Source organism: Sturnus vulgaris, chromosome 23 (assembly GCF_052056855.1).
Source record: "Sturnus vulgaris isolate bStuVul1 chromosome 23, bStuVul1.hap1, whole genome shotgun sequence".
NCBI lineage: Eukaryota > Metazoa > Chordata > Aves > Passeriformes > Sturnidae > Sturnus > Sturnus vulgaris.
The window spans coordinates 8,755,742-8,777,105 of NC_142265.1; the positions used below are offsets into that span (position 1 = coordinate 8,755,742).

The following is a 21,364-nucleotide window of genomic DNA, read 5'->3' on the forward strand; positions in this document are numbered from 1 at the left end:
CATCACACTCTGGCTGCAGGAAGCCATGGCCAGAGTGTGCCTGGCAGGGATGCTGTGCCTCAGGTATCCCAGGGCAGCTGGTGCTGCGTGCTGGTTTATCCTTGCTGTGTGCTGCCACAGCACCGTGCTGAGGTTTTACATGTGGTGACAATGACGGGCTGAGCCGGGGATGAACTGGGGCTGCAGTGCTGGGAGTGACACCCGTGGCTCCTCTGCCTGCCCATGCCCCAGTTGGCACATGTGTTTCGAGTCCCACAGGGTGCTCAGGGGGGTGCTCGGGACTCCCCTGTCCCTGTGTTTTTGCCCTCGGGAAAGGTTTGCAGGAAGGCACTAGGGCTGCGGGCATGTGGGTGTGCAAGGGCGTGGTAGTTGCACCCCTTGACAGAGGAGGAATTGCCAATGTCATGGAGATTGTGGAGCTGCTGGGGCACACGGGACATTTCCTTAACAAACAGACTGGCTGGCTGCTGCCAAGGGGGCTCCAGACCTGATCCGGGCACAGCATTCACTGGTGTGATCCATCCTTTCCTCAGGAAAGTCGGGACCAAAAGTTTTCTCATGGAAAAACCAAATTCTGTGATCTCGTTTTTGCACATGCTGTGCTTAAATATTAACACCAATTGAGCAAATTGCCTTTTAACTGCCTTTATTTGCTTTCATTAACGGTATAATTTAAAAGCTCCCGAATTTGCATGGAACCTGTTGTGCATGTTGGGGAGGGGGGTGAGGCTGCTCATAAATGAATTAGTCGTGAGCAAGGCTCCTTGGGGAGGTCCCACGGTGCCAGGATGGCTCAGCAACGCCCGGCTTCGGGACGCCGCGTACTTTTGGCCGGGGCCAGGGGGAGTGGAGCGTGTTGTCAGTGCTGGCGTCCCGCTCAGAGCTTGGCTCGCCAGGAAGGTATTTATTTATTTTTCAGCAAAACATGTTGTACACTGAGCAAAGCTAATTATGGAGAGCTGAGGCAGCGTCTTCCTGTTGGTGCCGCAGCACTGGGACTGGTGCAGGAGGGTAAAACTGCAGGGGAAAGTTGCCAGTGCTGTGCAGGGTCCTGCAGCAGCGAGCAGCATCTGCCGGGGCAGCTCTGCCATGACGTGACAGGTTCCAGAGTGGTTCTAGCATGGTTCCAGTGTGGTTCCAGAGTGGTTCCAGCGTGGTTCCAGCCAGCAGCCGCTCTCTCCCTGCGCACAGATCTTTGTGTGGTTTTGGGAGCACAGCCAGCTCGGACACGGTGGATGCAGTGCAGTCCCACGTGCTGCACCGTGCAGTGCTGACGGCTCCTTTGACACTTCCCATTTCCATAGTCTCTCCCAAAAATGCCTGTTTTCCGAGGGGGATTTTGCATTTGGATGGGCAGCATGGCCCCAGTCCCTGAGCTGCCGAGGTGCTTCCCTTGCTGCCACCTCCTCTCCTCTCCCTGGGCACTGGGGGCTCCCCCAAAGCCCGGTGCAGTGCAGATACATTAATTTGCTGCCTTGACAAGGTGCATAATGTTCACTTCCCAACTTGTAATTGGAAATAATTAGTTCTTTGTCCTCGCTGGGAAGTCCTGAGGAGGCAGCACAGACCTGGGCGAAGGCAGCGGTGCTGGCGGGAGGAGACCAGACCAGGGCTGGGAGAAGTTCTGGGGAATCCACGTGGAGCTCGGCATTTCCAGCCTGTCTGAGGGCATCTCTCCTGGCGGAGAGGGCTGTGTAACAGCCCAGCATTACAGTTTCATTAATCAAAGACACTTCCACTGCCCCTGTACAGCACCAGGGCTGCGGTGCCTGTCCCTCGCTGACAGCTCCCTCATTCATCTTCTGGGGAAAGGGGGATGCACTGCTGCTCCCCACTCGCACTGCCAGTGCTGAGCCCATCGCCTCTTCTCCTTCCCAAACTTCTGAAGCCCAGCCAGCATGAGGAATACTTTGGGACACTCTCTGGAAGCCAGTGAGCACGGGACAGGCAGTGTGCACAGAGCAAAGGCAAGACCCACGGCTGGACCCCTGCATGCTTGGGGTTCTCCCATCCTCTCTTCAAGGAAGGTGTCTCTTCCCATCCCCAGAATACGGGCATAAAACCCCAGTGTGTGCCAGACAGTCACATCCCAGGAGCCCGAAGCAGCCCTCCAGAAAGGCACGTGACAATGCACAGATCCAGGCGGTGGCAGGTTGGAATTGAGTATCCTTAATTCTAGCTACAAAAACACAATGTTTTGGAGTTGCTAATAATAAGAAAGTGTTTTCATCAAAGCTTTATTCGTCTGTGTGCTGACATCTGGAGAGCCAAGATAGATATTTTCCTTAAGACTGTATTTCCAAGCCATGAGCTCTTCCCTGGCTGTTAATTAATCCTTTGTAGTTTAGCGACTGATGAAATCATGACTCTATGAAATTTTAATCCTTGCGCTGTATAGGCACAACCGACATTATCAGAGGACCCCAGGTGTGTGCTTGAAATTAGTTTGTTGAATCTCTTGCATATTTGATTACCTTATAAAACTCCTCAGGATCTAGGCCGCTCATGGGAGCTGCAGCGTTTCTCTGTGGTTTGTGCCCATTCCTGGCTGCAGTTCCCTGGGTGAGCCAGGGCAGGAACCAGGGATGCACCAGGGAGGGGGCATCAGCTTCGTCAGCATCTCCACAGGGAGGTGAGGGGTGGGAAGCACATGTCTCCCTCATGGAACAGAGCAGCCAAGCTGTGGATTGATTCCATCTGGCACCTGGGGGCTGTTCCTGCTCCCTGAAGAGGAGCTCAGTGCAGGGAAGCAGCTCCTTGGCCCATCCCAGGCCATCCCTGTGGCAGTTCTGGGTTACCACCCTGTTCCTGATGCATGTCCAGCCTTAGCCCTGTGGTCGGGTCATCAAAGAGAGTGGAAATTAAAACAAAATTCCCCCTACCCTAAAGTTCTCCCCCTCATTTAAGTTTTTCTGTGCTCGAGCACCCCAATAGCATATCCATTTTCCCCTGTCTCTCTGCTTTAGGCTCCCTGGGGACTTTTGCCATTTCTTTGGGGCTTCAAGAGCTACAGGCTCCCCCTTCCCTGGGGGGCAGCAGCATGATGCTGCCTGGACCATCCCAGGACTGTTGTCTCTGGAAAGCATCTGATGCATCATGCTGAATGCTTTCCGTGTGTCACAGAATCCCAGAATGGTTTGGGTTGGCAGGGCCCTTAAAGCTCATCCAGCTCCAGCCCCCTGCCATGGACAGGGACATCTCCCACTAGCCCAGGCTGCTCAGAGCCAGGTGTCCCAACCATCCTGAAGGTCGGCAGGAAGGAGTGGCCGAGGCCAGCACTTCGCTGGTGCTCCAATGGCACACGTGCTGCTACGGAAACCAGATGATGAATATATTTTTAAACTTGGAATCTGTGAACCGCTTATTATTTCTGAATTAGGAATCAAAACATCTGCATAATCACGCCGCTGCTGCGGCAGATGTACTCGGCGCGAAGGTCACTTTGCTGCTCTGTGAGCTCTGGGATTCAGCAGGGGCTGCTGCCCTGCTCCCTGGCGCTGTGACACCCGTGTCACGTCGGCTCAGCGCGGTGCCCAGCGCAGCCCGGGGCCCAGGCTGCCCAGCACGCTCCTCTCGCCGTGCTCAGCACGTCACTGTCACCAGATGCCCGAAGAATGGGGACGATGATTTTGGACGGCGCATTAGCGCCGGTTATTGCGAGCGGGGCCGCGTGCGCCGCGTTAACCCCTCGCTGCTCCAGCCCCGCGGTGACACTGTGGGGCCGTGGAAATGTCTGCATCACTTTCCAGTGGGCAGGTGCTGCAGCAGAGGTGCAGGGCTGATCCCTGGGCTGGCAGAAGCTGCTGACACTCGGTACCATCACCCAGTGGACTTTCAGTAAATTGTGCAGTGGCTGCATTCTGAATCCCCTTTTGAAAGCTGCAGATCCACCCAGCTCTGGACGTGGGGCAGCATCTGTGCCCCCATGGTCCTGCTGTGATGGACAGGGGAAACTTCCCTCTGCCAGCTTCACCCCTTGGGTGCAGCTGATGGTTTCCCATTCCGTGCTTGTCCCACCTCGTGCGAGCCCATGGACCCTCCTGCTTGGGGGTCTGGGACACACAAAGGGAATGTTCTCATGGATAAAGCTCTCTCCTGGGGAATCCCATTCAATAATGAGTATTGAACACAGATCTGAAACCAGGGCCTTGGAATGCATAAAAAACCAGTCTGTATGCTGCCCTCTTTGCTGTGGGCAGTTTGTCTTTTCCCAACCCATGGAGCTGGAAGCATTGTTCTGATGGGATGCTGGGATGGCCAGCAGTGAATTTTGAGAGTCGCTGCCCTTTGGCAGCGTTTGTTCACATTTGTTGTGGGCAGGCTCTAAAAAAAGATTGGAATTGTATGTTTGGTGTTTGTGGCCTGGTTCTTGTCAGGTAAGGCAGGACAGCAGGATCCTTTCCTTGGCTTTTTTCAAAGGGGAAGTGTTGGCATCATGTGGAATGATGTCACTCCGCAGCATCTGGTTTGAACTCATAAATTAGCTCATGGTAAGTATAAATATTGTAATACAGGCAGGGAATTTCAGTGCTCTCTATTGATAGCTGTCCTCTCTCCCGGCTGGTTGTTTGGGGTTTTTTATATTAAACCATTCAGAAATAGCAAAATCTTTATTTCCAGCTCCTGTAACAGTTATTTATTTGTTTGTTTATTTTTAGCAGAAGTGGTGGTTTGAGGGCAGGTTTTTGGTTGGGTTTTTTTTTTTTCCTTCTTCTAATTTATTAAAGCGAAAGGAAGGTCTCAGCTCCCTTCCCCCTTCCCCGTGCCCTTAATAGCTCTCCCTGCTATTTTAATCCGGGCTGCGAGCTGAGGGCAGAGCGGTGACTGCAGGAGCCGAGCCACCAGGACCATGGCCCGCACACTCCAGTCTCCAAGCCTTGTAAATAGCCACAATGTAAACAGGGGAAAAATCGCCCTCTTGGCAGCTCAGGTGGGATGCTGGTGTCAGAGGATGGGGAACATGGGGTTTGCAGTCGCTTGGTGTCCACTGACCTTGGCTTCCTGCTCTGTCCCCACTGGAAACGAGATGTGGCATCACTGCCTTGATAAAATAGATCAGGGATGAATCAATTTCATATCAGTTTACTCGGGTAAGGGAGACACCGGTGGAAATGGTGTGGCAGGGGAGGTTTTGGGGGATGCAGCGTGGCACTGGTCCCATTTTGGCTGCCCAGTGTTCAGTGCATCACGTGTGCCCCATCACAGGTGGGGCTGTGTGGGCTCGTGGCTGCCCCTCTGGCAGGGCACGCCGTGATGGCCCGGTGTAAATAAAATCAGAAGGCTCCCATAAAACTCCGTTATTGCTGCGGCACAAAGTTAGAACCACTGGAGGTTTGTGCTCCCTGGCACTCGTGTGCAGCAATGAATATTTTATAGGAAAGGAAATACTTAGTGTCTGAATCTTTTTATAGCTCTGACACTCCCATGGGTGTGAGTTGCCCCTCGCACCCGCACCCTTTGCCAGCACTCATGGGGCTGAGCCCCTGCAGCATCCCCTGGCCCCACAGCATCCTCTGGTCCCACTGCTCACAGCATCTGCCAGCCCCACATCCCCACAGGACCCCCTGTCCCATGGCGTGGCGTTCCTGGGAGATGCAGGGGAGCAAACCAGGGAAATGCAGCAGGATGGATGGGGGAAATCAGAGGATTGAGGATCTCAACCTGATGCATGGGCATTGGGAGATGCAGCAAAACCACTGTGGAAGTCCCGAGTACAGATTTCTGTCGGTGCAGGACTCTGAGCACTGCACTCGTGCGTGTTTTTGCCTGGCTTTGGACTTGTCAGGACTCTGCTGTTTTGCTTGTATCATGCAGCCTCCCGATTCCCCCACTGTGCTCCGTTTCCAAAGCGTGGATCAGGCAGGATGTGGGCAGGGGTGTGCAAGCCCCTGCAGCCGTGGATCCCCCATGCCAGGCTGTGTTCCAGACACACGCTGCTCCAGGCTTTGTCTTGGGGCTCGCTGCTCCAACAGGTACAGAGTGAACCTCATCTGCTCTGGAGCCTTTCCTCGGCAGCGAGGGGCTCTTGCCTTCCCTCGGTAGCGGCCACCCTGCCAAGCTGTGCCCTGGCCCGGAGATGACAAAGTGCCCTTTAGTTAATTGCAGAACGGATCGCCTGGAGTTAAAAGTTCTGATTTATATGACTATGGCTCTAACTGCTCAATAACATGGGCCCGTAATCTACTTTCATTTCAAACAGAAGGGTGATTTATGGGGCAGCATGCCGCTTTAGCTCAGAAATGAGGTGTTCAACATATGCTCTGTTGACATAAATTTGGAATTTATCGCTCCTGTCAAAACTGCCTGTTGGACAAAGGTGCGCATTAAGGCAATAAATGGCTTGGAATAGTTTTCTGTCAAATTTCCTAACCATTGTATTCACTCTGTTTGAGGGGAAAAATACACACTTAAAAGTAATCAAACGGCCAAAAGCCATGTGTCTTGTTCAGAGTGGAGGGAAGAGAGGGGAGGGGGTTTCCTCTTGCTTCCCAAAAGGGGTGGCAGGGAGGGGCTGAGATGCAAGAGTTCCTCAAGTAAAGACCGTTTTAGGCAGGGTTTTAAGCAGGCAGAGCAGAGATTTGCTTGTGGTGGCAGTGGGATGCTTGCAGTGGTCTTTAGGTACCAGGACTGCTCCTGTACCCGCAGCCCAGTATGCCCCACCAAACTCCTGCACCCTGAGAGGCTCTGCCAAGCCACTGCCTCCCCAAGCAGTGGTCATTGGCGTTTGCCACCGAGCCCGGCCTTTTCACACAAAGCACCCTGTGGGGAAAACTCATAATTTTTACACCACGCAGTCTCGCTGGAGTCGCCGTCCCTTTGAAGTGCTTTTTGTGGGGCATTTACAGGCCTTTTTAATTACCGGCAGCTTGCGAGGGGCCAGCCTCTCGCCCGGCTTTTGTTTGCCGGTGCTGGGCGGGGAGGGGGTATCGCTGGCCTTGCATTCCGCCTGGAGAGCCCCCTGCCAAAGCCCTGTGCTGGGGCTCGCTTGGGAAGCTTGGATCCAGGCCTGGGACTCTGTGCGACGAGCATCCTCGTGGCCCTGGGCATCCTCATTGCCCTGGGCCACCCTCTGTGCAGGAGCATCCTCGGGTGATATCTCATGACCTGGAGGCTTTGACTGACTTTGTTTCCCTGCACTTCAAGTGGGACATTGCGTGGGAATTAGAGGAAAACCCTTTTACAAAAAGGGCACTTTTCCCGCTTGCCTCTGCTCTCTCTCCATCCCATGGGCGCCTTCTTGGCTGATGTGCTTGTAGGGACCTTGCAGGAGAAGGGAGCACAGTTTCAGCCTCATATCAGAGTAACAACGCATGGTTTCTCTTTCGGCACTGAGTTTGGGCAGCGCTGGGATGTATTTTAACGCCCTTCACTCCCCCACCCCCTCTTTCTGGAGGCACAACTTCAGAAGCACATATTGATCTTTCCCCTCAGATCTTAACAGCCCGAGCAGCCGTAATACCTTGCTTACATCTGCCAGGTTTTTGTGCAGTTTTGCAACATCTCCTTAATCCGGCAAGCAGAAATAGAACGTTTCAATCATATTTCGCTACCGGGAAATGGAGCAGATAAAGAGCTTTAAGACCTTGTTGAAAGGGACCGTGCAAGATGGCGAGCGATAAGAACGTCCTCGAAGCAGGCGCTGAGCGGAAAACTTTTGTTGCCGCTGAAATTTGTTGATAGAGATATTGCAACTAAATTACTCTTCGAGCACCCCTGAGCCCCGTTGGAACAATGCAGAGGGGATGTGACCTGGGGACACTGTAGCGCCCTGGGCAGTGGCAGGTGGATTTCCAGGGCGCCCTGACACCAGTGGGGTTGGGGGGTCTCCTCATTTCCTTGTTTCCCCACCCCGCACTGGGAAGATGGGAGAAGAGGTTGTGCTAGCCATGGGTTTGGGAGATGCAGAGGAAGGAAACTTGTCCTTCCGTTTTTCTGTTTCTTGAGACTCGCTTAAAGAAACTCCAAATCTCCATGTTTTACGTGAACTAATTAACCAGTTAGACTGTAATTCAGGGAAAAGGCATTCTGGCCTCAGAAGGGGCAGTGCAGACCCAGAGCATGACATGAGTCTTCCTAACAAAGTGGTTTTAACCCGATGTTAAGTGCAGGAGCAAGCAGAGCCCGAGCCAGGGAGTGTGACAGGCATGTCCCAAATTAAAAATGCAAAATGAGAAGGTTGTCACTTATTGAGCTGCTCGTTGGCAGCAGAGCCCTGTCAGGAGGCTGGTGTTTTATTTATTTTTGCAAGGCGGATAAGTCCTTTGGATTGTAAACCTTCTTGGCCTGAATTCGTGCATGACTCCTAATCCTCTGCTATGACACAGTGAATTCAGGACAAGCCTGATTAATAATTACATTATACAGCAAAGTTGAGAGTTGAAACCAACTCCTGCTCCTTCCCTCTCCCTTCTGCTCCGCAGCATTCGCTCAGTGCTGAACATCAGGGGGTCTTCTGCTCTGACTCTTCCCATGCTGCTATTCAATATCCTGCAAGGTGGGCTGCAGGGAAGGGAACAAGCCCCTGAGCCCCATGGGGCAGGGGTGGTTTGGGGCTCTGGGCTCTCTGCAGCAGTGAGGGGTGATCCTGCTTGGAGTCAGAGCAGCAGCTGCTTCGGGCCAATAAAACTTACACCTCAGGGGAAGTGCAGCAGGAGCTCACAGGCACATGGTCCTCGCAAGCCTGCACAGCTGGGGCTGAGCCCTCCCGTGAGAGGGTTCACATCCAGCCCTGGACAGGACCATTCCTGTTTTGTCTTTGGCAACAAGGCAGTAGAAGTACTCTCGTCCTGCTGCAGCATGATGATAAATGGAGGCTGTGATCAGAGGTCAGCACACAGCTATGGGCTGTGTTACTCCTCAGCACACACAAATACTTCTCTGTTTACAGCATCCGATGTTGAAACTTTGCACGTGCTGCTGTCCTGAGTCCTCCCCAGCCACAGGTCTGAGCAGCTCGTGGTGAGCGAGGGCTGGCAGGCAGCAGCCCATGCATTTTGGGCTCAGGGGCATTGATCAGTGTGTGTGTCCAGCACCGAGCCAGGTGGCTTTGCAGAGAGTCTGTTTGTCACCAGTGGAGGTGGCAAAATAAAGCCCCAAGCCCCCATTCCACGTGTTCCAGGCATTGTGTCCCTGCATGCACCCTTAGCAGCAGAGGCTGCTGTGGACACGAGGCCTCAGGGTGCTCCCCTGTGGGGTGGTGGGGGCTGAGCAATGGCTGGTCCCAAAGGGCAGGGAAATGGGTCTGGGGGGGCTGCCAAGGGCAGCAGCGATGTCTTGGGAAGGAGATGGGATTGGGTTCGGTTTGTTAGTACTTTTAGACTTGGACAGTGCTCCTTTACACTGCCTATTAAAGGTCATTCCACTTGGTCCTGGGCTTGGTTACCCAAAGGTGGAGCATCAATGTCTTCACAGCAAAGGATGGGCAATAATGCAGAGTGTGGCCACTGTGGCCAAGCCTGGCACCCGTTGCTGTGATCAATGCCCGTGGGCAGCGCCCTGGGCAGAAAGGCCCCTCCTGGTGACCCAGGGTGTGGGGGATGCTCAGCCCCCCGGCAGTGTGGGGTGGGAGGCACAGTCGGAGGTTGTGCAATCCTGCCTGGGTGTAGCTCCGTGTGTACCTGGGGCTGCCAGGAAATGGTGAGTGGCATGTTTCCTGTTTGAGAGCTGGGGGTTGTGTTTGTTGGTTGTGATTTGTGTCATGCTGAATTTGGATGGAAATTTGGGATTTGGTTAGAAATGCACACAAACAACCTCTTAAACTGGTTGGGGTTTGTTTTAGAGTACAGTGCCTTTTTCAAAAGCACTCAGAACACGGGGAAGTAGTTTGCCAACACATATTTTGCTTTAACTCCAGATTTCAGATTTACTGGGTTTATTAAAGGACTCCAACAATAGCAACAATGACAAACGCTGATGGGGAGAGGGTTGTCTCCTTAGTCCTGGGGAGTCACATGGGACCCTCCATCCGTGCCATCCCTGCAGTTCTTCTCAAGCCAGCACTGACTTTGGGTAATGTGTGGGTTGCAGGAAGCACCAGGCGGTTTCTCGGTGTTGTTTTGGGTCGCTTCCCCCCATCTCAGGACTCACCCTTCTTTGTTCTCCCCCAGGAAGCTGCACAGTGGGATGAAGACATACGGATGTGAGCTGTGCGGGAAGCGGTTCCTGGACAGCTTGCGGCTGCGAATGCACTTACTGGCACACTCAGGTGGGTTGGGAGGGGGTGCTGGGCTGCGGGTGGGGGGTTGCTCTGTCTGTCCACCCAGGGATGCTGTGGCCGCCCAGCTCACACGTCTCCTCTACAGCAGACACGTGCAGAGCCGGCTGCACCCTTCCCCGGGCAGCACATTGCAAACTTGTTCTCCAGTGCCCAGTAATTTGATTTATTTAAATTTTCTTTTTTGGAGTTTGTTTTCAGTTCCTTAATTGTGGAAATATTTTCCAGACTAAGCAGCTCGGAATAACAAACTCTACATGCCACGCAGCTGCTCGTGGTCAGCCCTGCTTGTAGCGTGAGCATTGTTTCCACCTCGAGCCCCCGCCGCAGGTTCGTTAGCAAAACTGCAGAATTAGGCGTTCTCTGACTAATGAATCCAAGTAGCAGGTTCACAGGCTGCAGGGCCTTTAATTAAATAGATAGGGGAGGGCTGGAGCACTGCACTGGAGGGAAGACCTGTGCTCTGCAAGTCCATGTCAGCTGATGTTCCCCTTGGGGGTGCAGTCCTGGCATGGCTGGGTCTGATGTGGGGCACTGGAGGCAGCCGGGGACCCCTGGACCCAGGTGCAGTCGGGAGTCCTTGTCCTCCTGCTCTGAGGACAGATCTCTGGGGGGTGGCAGGTACTGGAGCTGCAGATCTGCTTGCACATAGCTTGGCAGGGAAGCTGTATTCTATTTTAAATCCTTTTATATACTTTTATCTATTTTTTACCTGTTTTCATTTTTTTTCCCCCTGTCTCTTTTTCCTGGGGTTGGGGGGCGCTTCATATAGCCATTTGCTGCTTTCTGATTTTTGGGTCGATAGACCCAGCCCTGACCCCATCCCCATCCCACCATTTTTTGGGCCAGCTCCTCAGGGTGTCTGCAGACAGCAGCAGGTTTCTGGGGGAGGTCCCTGGGATGCTGGTCCCCCTGAGTGCTGGACTTAAGGATGCTGGTCCCCCCCAGGACTGGGGTTAGGGATGCTGTTCTCCCCAGCACTGGCACGCACGGCTTGTGTTTGTTATGGTCGCGCTGGCTCCCAGCCTGTCCCTGGCAGGCAGCCAGCTTTGTGGGTACAGTATGTACAGTGAACGCTGAGCCAAGCTTGTCATCGCACAGGATTAATTTTTTTTTTTTTTTTTTGTAAATCCGGCGAGGCTGGGGGGGCGGGGAGAGCTCTGCCTCGAGCTCGCAAACAGCCGCTGTGAATTCCAGCGCTGTTATTTATTAAAGCAGGAGACCTTTGCACCTCTTCCCTCACCTCCCCCCTGCCACCAGCCCTGGACACAGTGAGGCTGTGCTGGAGCAGTGGTGCAGGGCTTGTTTTCAGCTCTGAAGGTGGCTTTGCCTCCACAGCATGTGTTTAACTGGGAATTTGCAGTGGGATGGCTTGTGCTCCCTTGGCACCCTTCTCCAACCCCAGTGCCATAGAGTTTAAGGGGGTTAACATCTGCAGCTTCCCCATCCGAGTGTTGATGGGTTATGGTAAAGGCTCCTATTGAGAACCTGGTTGGGGTCCTGGGGGGCCGTGGTGCTCTGTGGCAGGATGGGCACACACAGCTGTTGTGCCACAGCCTTGCAGGTGCAGGGTAAATGCTCAGCCCCATGTTGACTCTCAGTATAAAGTGTAAATGTAAAGCCTTTGATGCCATGCAGTCTTTCCCTACCTGCTGGCAGACAAGCTCTCAGAGACCTCTAAGGCTGACATGGAGAGTTGCCCTTCTCCCAGAAAAGCAAATTGTCAGGGAAGGTGAAGTGGGAGACCCATCGTGTTGGTTCTGTGATTCAGAGCTCCATTGGATTGACCAGGGAGGCTGATCCCAGTACTGCTGCTCCCTCAGATACATCCTCGTCAGAGCTGATGCTCAGTGGGTGCTCATTCTCAGCCTGGGATGCTGGTTACTCAGCAGCTGCTGTGAGCTAGGTTTGTTCCCCAGGACAGGGAGGAAAGGGGGTTTCTGCCTGTCCCTGCTTGCTTTGCCTCTCCATGCAGCAGAAATGGCTGCTGTGGAGATGGCTGTGCTGCCCTTCTCCAGTCTGGGCTGGGAACGGTGGGAACAGCCAATAGTGTGGAGGGATGCTCATGGGCAGCATGGGCAACGTGCAGGCGGCAGCCCTGCAGACCGCTGCCCATTTGCTTCACACTCTCCCTCCCCACCCAAATATGCTCCTTCATCATCAGGAGAGGCAGAAGAAGGCCTCAAGGTCCTATTGGGTGATGGACGAGCTGTCCAGGGAGCAGGAGTTGCTGGGGGAGCGGGATCTGGTAGGGATGGCACCTCAGACAGAAGGGGACGGCACATCCCACCCTCGCCTCTCTGTGCCCGGTGGAAGAAGAGGGGTCTCATCCCGGGCCATCTACCCCCGCGAGCATTGCCCCTCGTGCCCCGGCCGGTGGGATGTGCGGGCTCTGGTCCCCTTCCCCGTGCCATGGCCGGTGGGATGTGCGGGCTCTGGTCCCCGTGCCCCGGCCGGTGGGATGTGCGGGCTCTGATCCCCTTCCCCGTGCCATGGCCGGTGGGATGTGCGGGCTCTGATCCCCTTCCCCGTGCCCCGGCCGGTGGGATGTGCGGGCTCTGGTCCCCGTTCCCTGGCCGGTGGGATGTGCGGGCTCTGGTCCCCTGGCCCCGCCGGTACCCGCGGGCTCCCCGGGGAGCCTCCCCCCCCGCCCCGGCTGGCCGGCGTCCCGCGCTCGGTCCCGGGTGATGTCAGCGGCCTGCCGGCAGGTCTGGATGTTCTGCCAGCGTTCCCGCGTTTATGATCATCCGCAGATGTGCATCCAAGAACACACTGTACCCACAGCAGAAATTAATGCAGGCTTGACTGCCGGCCAAGCCGCGCACACGGGGGAGAGGAAGAAAGAAAACAAAAACTGTTTAATGCTGTTTATAAATTATACACTGGCTGATGAAAAATACATTTCTCTTAGCCCCCACCCCTCCCCTCCCCATCCTCTCTGCCTCAAGAGCCTGAACTGAGACCAGAAAATTATGGTTTGCTTTTTAGCTCCTGTTTTGGCCGGGTTCCTGGACCTGGCCGCTGGGTTGAAGCCAGCTTCTTGCTTCTCCCCGCCCTCACCTGATGAAATACGTTTATTTTTCACCCACCGTCTCTCACCGCTCCCTTGGTTTGGCCGCCCCTTGTTATTGACATTATTGACGTTATTGATGTTATTGCTGTTATTGCGGGCGGGGTGCCAGGACCCCTCACACATTCCCGACACATCCCATGTCCATCCGCCCTTCTCCTTCCCCCACAGTGCCCGTGGCCATCGCTGCCCACCCGCTTTCTGCTGGAGGGGGGAAACTTCCCAAACTTCCCCCAAGGCTGCGGTGCTGGAGACCCCGCTTCACTTGGGCTGGGGGGGCAAATGGGGCAGGAGCCCCCCCATCTCTGCCCACCCCTCCCCACTCGCTCGCCAGCCATTTACGCAGCTTTTGTGTTGTTTTTAATACCGCTAATGTTTATCATTTGCCCAACAGGCTTGACAGATTTTGTTTCCTGTCGAGCGGCGGCGGTGGCGAAGCCCCCCCGGTTGCCAAGGAGCCGCCTCCCCGCACCGTCACGGGCTGATTTGGTATTCCGCGCGGCGCCCCGCCGCATTTCTGTATGCAAGACAAAGTGTTTTGATGGAGGACGATTGCAGGAGTGTCTGGAGGCTGTTTGGAGTTTTATGGGCTGTGCAGTACGCGCCGTGCTCGCTCGCCGTGCGGGGCTGCCAGGGATGGGGTCTGTCGTTTTTTCCCTGTGGAGAGGATGCTGCTGGAAAGAGTGGCACTGGCAGGGGCATCGGGAAAGAGGGGGCGTGTAAAACCCTGCCAGTTTGGGCTCCCAAGTTCATTATTATAATTAATAACTTCAATTACTATTTTTTTTAATGAAAACACTCCCTGCTCCAGCAGTCCCTGTGTGGAGCAGGAGTTGGTGGCACTGCCTGGCCGGGGCTGGGTGATGCTGTTGCTGCTGACCACCACCTCGCCCTCCCCCAAGCCCCTGCTCCATCATTCCAGCTGCTTTCCCAAGGCCCTGCAGGGCAGCCCGTGAGATGCTGCCACAGCATCACAGCATCCTTCTGAGACGAGTTTCCAGCACTCCAACTCAAGGTCCTTCCTCACTCTATAATGCCCACACCTCGTTTTTTCTGATATTAATTATATATTAATTATTACCTTTCCATGGCACTTCGAGAAGCAGGAGCTGAACTCTCCAGGCCTGCTCTGCAGCTCTGTCTTTTTTCAACCCTTCTTGGGTTTCTCCACTGTAATTTTTTTGGAACAGAGATTTTCATGACTTGTCTCTTCCACTTGGGTAAAAGAGGGGAGAAGGAAAATAATAGCAATAATAATAATAATAATAATAATAATAATAATAATGACAATAATAAAAATCCGAAAGCAGCTTGATGTGGGCAAAAGAAGAAAACAAGAGAATGGGATAGAGAACAGGCTAAATTTAAAATTGTAATTGGCTGACTTCCACAGGCTTGCGGGTGTTTTAATGACTCATAATAACTTCATTTAAAACCAGCTGAGCAGAAAATAGATTGGAGAGGAGCCTCAGGCCATTATGGATTTGTTTTTTTTTTTTTTTTTTGACAAGCTCTGTTTTCGGCAGCCAGGAAGGCACTCGCAGAGGGCTCGGCTGCTGCGCTCCCCGAGTTGGTGGTCTGCCCAGCAGAGATTGTATAGAAGCCGGGCTGGCTCTTCTCTTTTTTCCCTTTTTTTTTTTTTTTTCACTGATTAAAAATAGATGCCTTGAGGTATTATTTTAGCATCACTGTGGTTTGGTGCTTTTTTCTTTGCACTTCTGATGTGGTAAACTGAACATAAATAAAATTGTTTTTGAAATTACTGAATTAATTAGGTAGTAAAGCAATGGCAGTGCATAAATTTTCTTGCCAATTTTTTTTAATCCATATTTCCCCCCCACATATCTCCATCTTCTCACCAATTACAGCCTGTTAATAATATATAATCCCAAAATTTTATTAATCCCTTCTGCTGAGGGAGGGGATGTCACATTCTACTGATGGGGCCATTATGCCGAAACAGCAGCGGGGAAGGCTGGATCCTCCCCCACCATTCTCCTCACCAATTTCCCATCTTCCTCCTCCCTTAGTCATCTTCCTCCTCCTCCTCCAGAGGATACTGGCAGTCCCTCTTTTCCTTTATTCCTTCTCTTTTCCTGAGCTAGAGTTCTGAGTGCCTCTTCCATAGCCCCATGGAAGTTTCTCCTCCCCAATAAAGTAATTAAATGCTGGGCATTGGGAGGGACTGTTGGGATGATGGTGGCTGAAACAAGGCGAGCTCTGTCCTTCCAACTCAGCAGCTAAGCCGGGCTGGTGGGGAGGGAGCTCAGGCCCTGCCCCTGATCCATGGGGCATCCTGCTCCGTGCCATGCCTGCAGCCCGGCAGCCTGTTCCCTCGCATTTCTTGGAGGGAAAATTAAATCGTAGAATCATAGAACCTTTAAGGTTCAAAAAGACCTTCAAGATCATGAAGTCCAGCCTGAGTTCTGCCCCTCCATGGCTTTGCCGGGGGCACTGCAGACCTGGGCAGCTCCAGCCTTGCTCGGGGGGCACATGGGGGGCAGTGACTGCGCAGATCGCGCAGGGTGGAACAAGCAGAGGCTCCTCAGCCGTGTGCACCAGGGACCTTTATTAGGCAGGGGCTATAAATTTGCTTGTGCGGATATAAATGTACGGCGGGGGGGCTGGTGCCAACAGCAAGGCTCGCTCCGAAACACGGCCGATACTTGGCAGCACGCGGAGTCCCGTCCCATCCCATCGATAAGATCATCTGGAGATATCTGTGTGTTGCAGGCGATACGAGGCGCTGGCTAAATATACCCTGCCCAAACCTGCGCGTGCGTTCGGAGAGGCTGATGGCTTCTGCTTAAAGCGGGGAGAAAGGCAAGGGGGGAGAAGAGAGCCCTGCCATGAGCTCCGCTTCCCAACGTGTCCTGCTCCCTTTCATAACAAACAGCAAGCCGTGGTGGTTTTTGTTTTTTTTTTTTTTTTTCCTGAGCCCTGTTATAATAAGCTCAGATGTTGGATGACATTTTCCCGGTGACTCACATAGTAAAATTAACCTTGAACTATTTACATATTCAATCGCCGCCCTCCTCCTCCTCCTCCCCCTCCCCGCCGGCGTGTGTACATTACAGGAATTCTGGCTCCGTATCAGTTTTTGTTTTGCTGATGAGAAAAAAAAAAAAAAAAAAAAGAAAAAAACTCCCCCCGCCTGGAGTACACATCTACTTGAGGGAAAGAACACGCAGTCCTGGCCTTTGGAAATTGGCAGGCGGCGTGCTGTTCCCGCGCTGATAAGAGGTACTGTAAATAAAACTGTACGGCAGCGCCTGCTGTAAATGCCCCGCGTCTGTACTCATTGTTCTGACAGCTCCGGCTTTTTTTGGGTCCGCTGTTTTGGTACACACTGTGCTTCCTTATGTAAGCCAGTGCGCCCGGCTCCTCCCTGCGTTCGCCCTGTTTATTTTCGCCTCGCCAGGAATTTTTCCTCCCCCCCCCCGCCCGCCCCCCAGCCAGATGCTGGCTGCCTTTGCCTCGCCTGGCTGTGCCTCCCTGCGCCTCTGCGGCCCCTCTGGCCACAGCTTGCAGAGAGCACTGGCCCGGCTCTCCTCCCCACTAATCCCATGTGGAAATGGGGGAGGTAAAAGCAAGCCCCGTGCAGGTAAAAGCAAGCAGGCCCGTGCTGTGTCTCAGCCTGGGGGTGCAGCGAGCCCCTCCAAGCACAGAATTTGTGGTGGTGCCGGTGCGGGGAGAGGGCACGAACAGCAGCCGCCCTGCCCGGGGAGAACCTGTTGCATCCTGACCGATCATGGGTTGCCATGTCCTCGTGGATCACACTTGGCTGCGGTGGGGCCGGCGGAGCTTTGAGTGGCGATGGAGAGCCATTGCCTTGGCAACTGCGGGCTGCGCATTGCCCGCACGGTGCGCCGAGCGAGCGGAGGGCAGCCCGCGCTGCTCCCGATCGATCCGGCCCCTCGCCGCCCCGGCGGCCTCTCCCCATCCCGCACCTTCACGGACGCGCTCTTCCTCTCCCTGCTCTGCCTGGGGAGGGCACCGCCGGCAGTACCCGCATCCCAGTGCCCCCGTCCCCACTGGTGCGCGGTCCCCTGGTCGGTGGCAGCTGGGAGGGAGCCTCCCTGGAGCACCCCAAAGTTTGGGTGTGTTCGCCCCTTCAGAGCAGCCGACGGCCCAGGTGCACTCGGGTTGTTTTGAATGCAAACTTGACATCGCAGCGAGGGCGGCAGGGAACAACATATGCACAGTAAACAGGCAGACTGTCATATTGATTAACAGATGAGACCTCTATTATCGATCAGCTCTTGGCGAGAAAATTTATCACTTTTAATTTCGCCGCTGCCAAATATTTCTGCCTGCGAGCCAGCCGTTACCGAGACAATTTAAAGGCAAAGGAATTCTCTTTTCAATGTGTCTCATGATACCTCTCTCCCTATCGCCTTCTCTACCCACCTTTCCCCAAATCCCACCCTGGCTGTGGGATGGAGGGCTCGATGGGGTGGGAAGGAGAGGGGAGAGGCAGTGGGACCCCTGCAAATAGGCAGCCCAGCATTCTGCGAGGCAGTGCTCCCACCTTGAACGCTGCTCTGTAACACTCAGCTCCTCACAACAAATGAATCAAACCTTGAAATGGGGCTGTGGCTTTGTCCTGCAATGCTGTTGGATATGGCGTGTCATTAATCTGATTTAATCTGGAAGTTACTTATCTGCTGCTGGGCATCCTGGCTTTTTCCTCACCCAAACCAGCAGCACACGTTGATAATTTTCTAAGAACTGCCCCAAATCCCGTACCTCCTTCCAATAGTCAGGGATGTCTCTGAGCTTCTTGCTCAGTTGTCCCATTCCAGCCACATCCCTAATCAGGTGCATTTTTGGTACCAGCAGCACTAGCCATGATGGGAAGGGACAGGAAACCGATTGCAATTCGATGAGTTTCAGTGCTAATGAAATGCATTGATATTTAATGATTTTTAAAAATAATAATAACCTTTTCCTGGCAAGCAGCTCTGTATTTTGCTGTGATGTGCAAGGAACAGGAACACAAGGCTGAACGAGGCACTGCTTTTGCTGGCTGCACAGGGGACATTAAACATGAGACCCTTGCATGGCACTGGTCCTGGAGTGTTAATGGCAGCAGCTGTGTCCATGTGCACGTTCAGGTGTGTGTCTTTCTGTCCCTGGAATAACCCTGCTCTCCCTTTTCTCTCCCCAGCGGGTGCCAAAGCCCTGGTCTGCGATCAGTGTGGCGCCCAGTTCTCGAAGGAAGACGCGCTGGAGACGCACCGGCAGACACACACCGGTACGTGGCCCTCCCCTGACACCCTTCACTTCCGTGAAGATTTAACATTTGGGCTGCCTGTCACCCTTTGTCCAACAGAGAGCTGAACCCTCTGCAGTTCCTGTCTCTGCACTGCCCAGGCAGCCCCAGTTCCTCTTAGACTAAAGCACAGATTTAGGCACCAGTGGGTGCAGTGCTGTTACACCACTGCTCAGCATTAACATGGGAAACAACGTGAGGTCGTTTGACCCCTTTGCAAGCAAAGCTTGTCCCTGTCCAAACACCTCCCAGAAAGTTGGTTTCTGACATGTTTCTGCTCTGGCACTTCCCAGCCCTTCAGTGATGGCACCATCAGGAGCATAAGGATCTCTTTAAGCCTCTTGCAAAAGCTGCCGTGCCTGGGAACGGTTTGCTTGGGGGAATTCACAGCCAGGCAGTCCCAGGTGGAGCCCTTCACCCTCCAAATCTAGACTGGAGCAGGACAGAGTGCCTGCTCCTCCTGTGCTATATTGGGAGCGGTTTAACTGAGCACAGGTTCGTCTTTCAGTGCTGGAAGCCCTGATAAATGCCACTGGCAGTGAGTTTGTGCTGGGGGCTGGCACAGAGAGCCTGGCTGACTCCACGCTGGGGTTGCAAAGTGCTGTGTCACCGGGCGGGAATGGCTGTCACCCGGTCATGGAGCTGTGCTGGCCAAACACCAGTCCATAAATCCTAAAGTACTTGCCCTCCCTGTCCATACCCACGCAGCTGGAGGCTGGGTTTTGCTATTCCAGGTCTATTTGGAAGCCCTGTATGCTGTAGGCTGAGGAGAAGGGCTGTGAAAGGGCAGCCAGCAGGGTGAGGGACTGGCTGCAGGGCTGAACAACCCAAGCCCACGCAGGGGTTTCAAAGTGGCCAAGGAAATTGCAGCCTAGTTCCCCCTTCCCTTCATTTCCCAGACCCATTGAGCATCCTGGGGTGACAAGTGGGAGCCCAGCCATGAAGTTCAATGATGCCTACACCCAAAACCATCCTGCAGATGCAGAGCAGTTTGGCTAACAGCCCTGACTCTCCTGTAGGGATTAAACCCGCTTTGGCTGGTGAATCCTTGGGGCTGGACTGTGCCAAAGCTCAAAGGGCAAAGGGCAACCAGAGCGGGGCACACTGACCCAAGGGGAACTTGTCATCACTGCCTCCAACTGTAAACATGGCAGAGGGGGACTGAGTGCCCAGGGCTGCCAAAATAAATTATTTCCTCTCCTCTGCTGGCATGGAAAGCGTCCCTCCCCTGACTTGCTGTAATTAACCCCCTTCCCAAATAATAGTATCTTCCAGAATGGGTTTGTTTTGAGTGTCCTCCCTTTGTCCTTAGCTCCAAGTTAGCTGGCAAAAGACCTTCCTACTTTCCAGGTAAAAGAAATGCTTAACCCTTTTTGGTAGAGAGGCAGGTAGAGGCCTTCAGGGATGGCATCAAAAGCTGAGCAGGGTGTCTGGTACAGGCTGACCGAATCCACCCACATTACTCAGAAATAGTGTTCAGGGGAGATGTGGGACCTCTCCCCAAGAGTCACTGTTCCCCACATGACCTACGGCTGTGGAGCTTTGTGCAGGAGATGAAGGGTTCTCGGGGTTTTCTTTCAGCATATGGGGCTGTTTCTCAGGTGGGCTCTCAGCACCCAGGACCCCCTTTATGTTATTTCTTTTCCCCACTGCCCTCCCTGCTGCTTTGAATGACAGTAACACAGAGCCAGGCTGTTGTACATGTGCTGCATCAAGCACTGCTCATCTCTACAGCAGAAAACTAACACCCCACTTCCTGAGGCAAGGCAAAAACCAAGAATAAATACAAAAAATAGTTCCTGTTTGTAAGCACGGAGCTGGCAGGGCTGTGTGCAGCCCCATCGACACGGGGCTGAGACGCCCTCTCCGGGTGTGCACTGTCCTTGGCCCCTGTCCCGCTGCAATAGGAAAAGCAGCAACTGTTTTGGCTCATCTTCCAGCAGCACAAGCTTCGTGCTGGGGAGGAGAGCATGGAAAATTCCTTACCCTTCTCCTCAAACGTAGAGGAAAAATCAGAATGCATTGAGATGGCAGCCTGAGTACCCCCAGGCAGCAGCGCTCGGAGCCGGGCTGTGCACACGAGTGGTGTTTGTGCTAACGGGTTTTGGGCTCGTGCCGACGTTTATAAATATCAGAGGTGACTCGTCTCGAGTTTCCTGCCGTGTGCCAAGGCAGTTAGCGCACGGCAGCCGGTGTCAGTCAGCAGGACAGCACAGATTTACTCCTGACCCACTTCCACGTGGGCATGACCGACACCTACACAGAGCATGTTTGCTTCGGCAAGTAGTTGGCTTTTTGATTTGTGGGGTTGGCGTGCCCCCGGCCGTGCCGCCAAGGATGGCACAGGACCCTTCAATCTCCATTGCCCACATCCCCTTGGAGCATTCCCTTCCTACATCCCATACTTGCATCCCTCATATTCCCTCGTGTCCTCTGCCCTGAGACACCAGTAGCAGAAAAGAATTAATAAAACCAACATGTAACTGAAAATTGAAAAGCTCTATATCTTCCCCCCTTTTCTTCCCCCCCGTTTTTTTTCTTTTGCTGGGATGTTGGTAGCGTTTTGATTTAATAGTTGGCCAAACACAAGGGTCTATTTTATTCAGAGTTTACAGGCCTCAGGGCTGTTATTCCTCCAAATTTAATAGCATTGAAATTGCAGGGTTGGCGATAATTTGCCTATCACTTTCTGCTCTCCCATTGATGTTTATTGTCAGCGGGATGGAATCTCAATCCGATTCACTTAGATAACATGTCTGTTAAACATTTAGATAATTGTGCCATCATTAACTTGTCACATTATTTT

General features: G+C 53.5%; 1 protein-coding gene across 4 annotated transcripts in view; it reads left to right on the top strand.

Moving 5' to 3' along the window:
- The window catches only part of ZBTB16 (zinc finger and BTB domain containing 16), a 54,728-nt gene that overhangs the window by 16,827 nt on the left and 16,537 nt on the right, over window positions 1–21,364 (top strand). For all 4 annotated transcript variants that reach the window (XM_088178009.1, XM_088178006.1, XM_088178008.1 and 1 more), the window contains 2 exons: window positions 10,107–10,204; window positions 18,454–18,540. In XM_088178009.1, coding sequence (XP_088034135.1) covers window positions 10,107–10,204; window positions 18,454–18,540 — 185 coding nt within the window. The remainder of the gene's footprint in view (window positions 1–10,106; window positions 10,205–18,453; window positions 18,541–21,364) is intronic.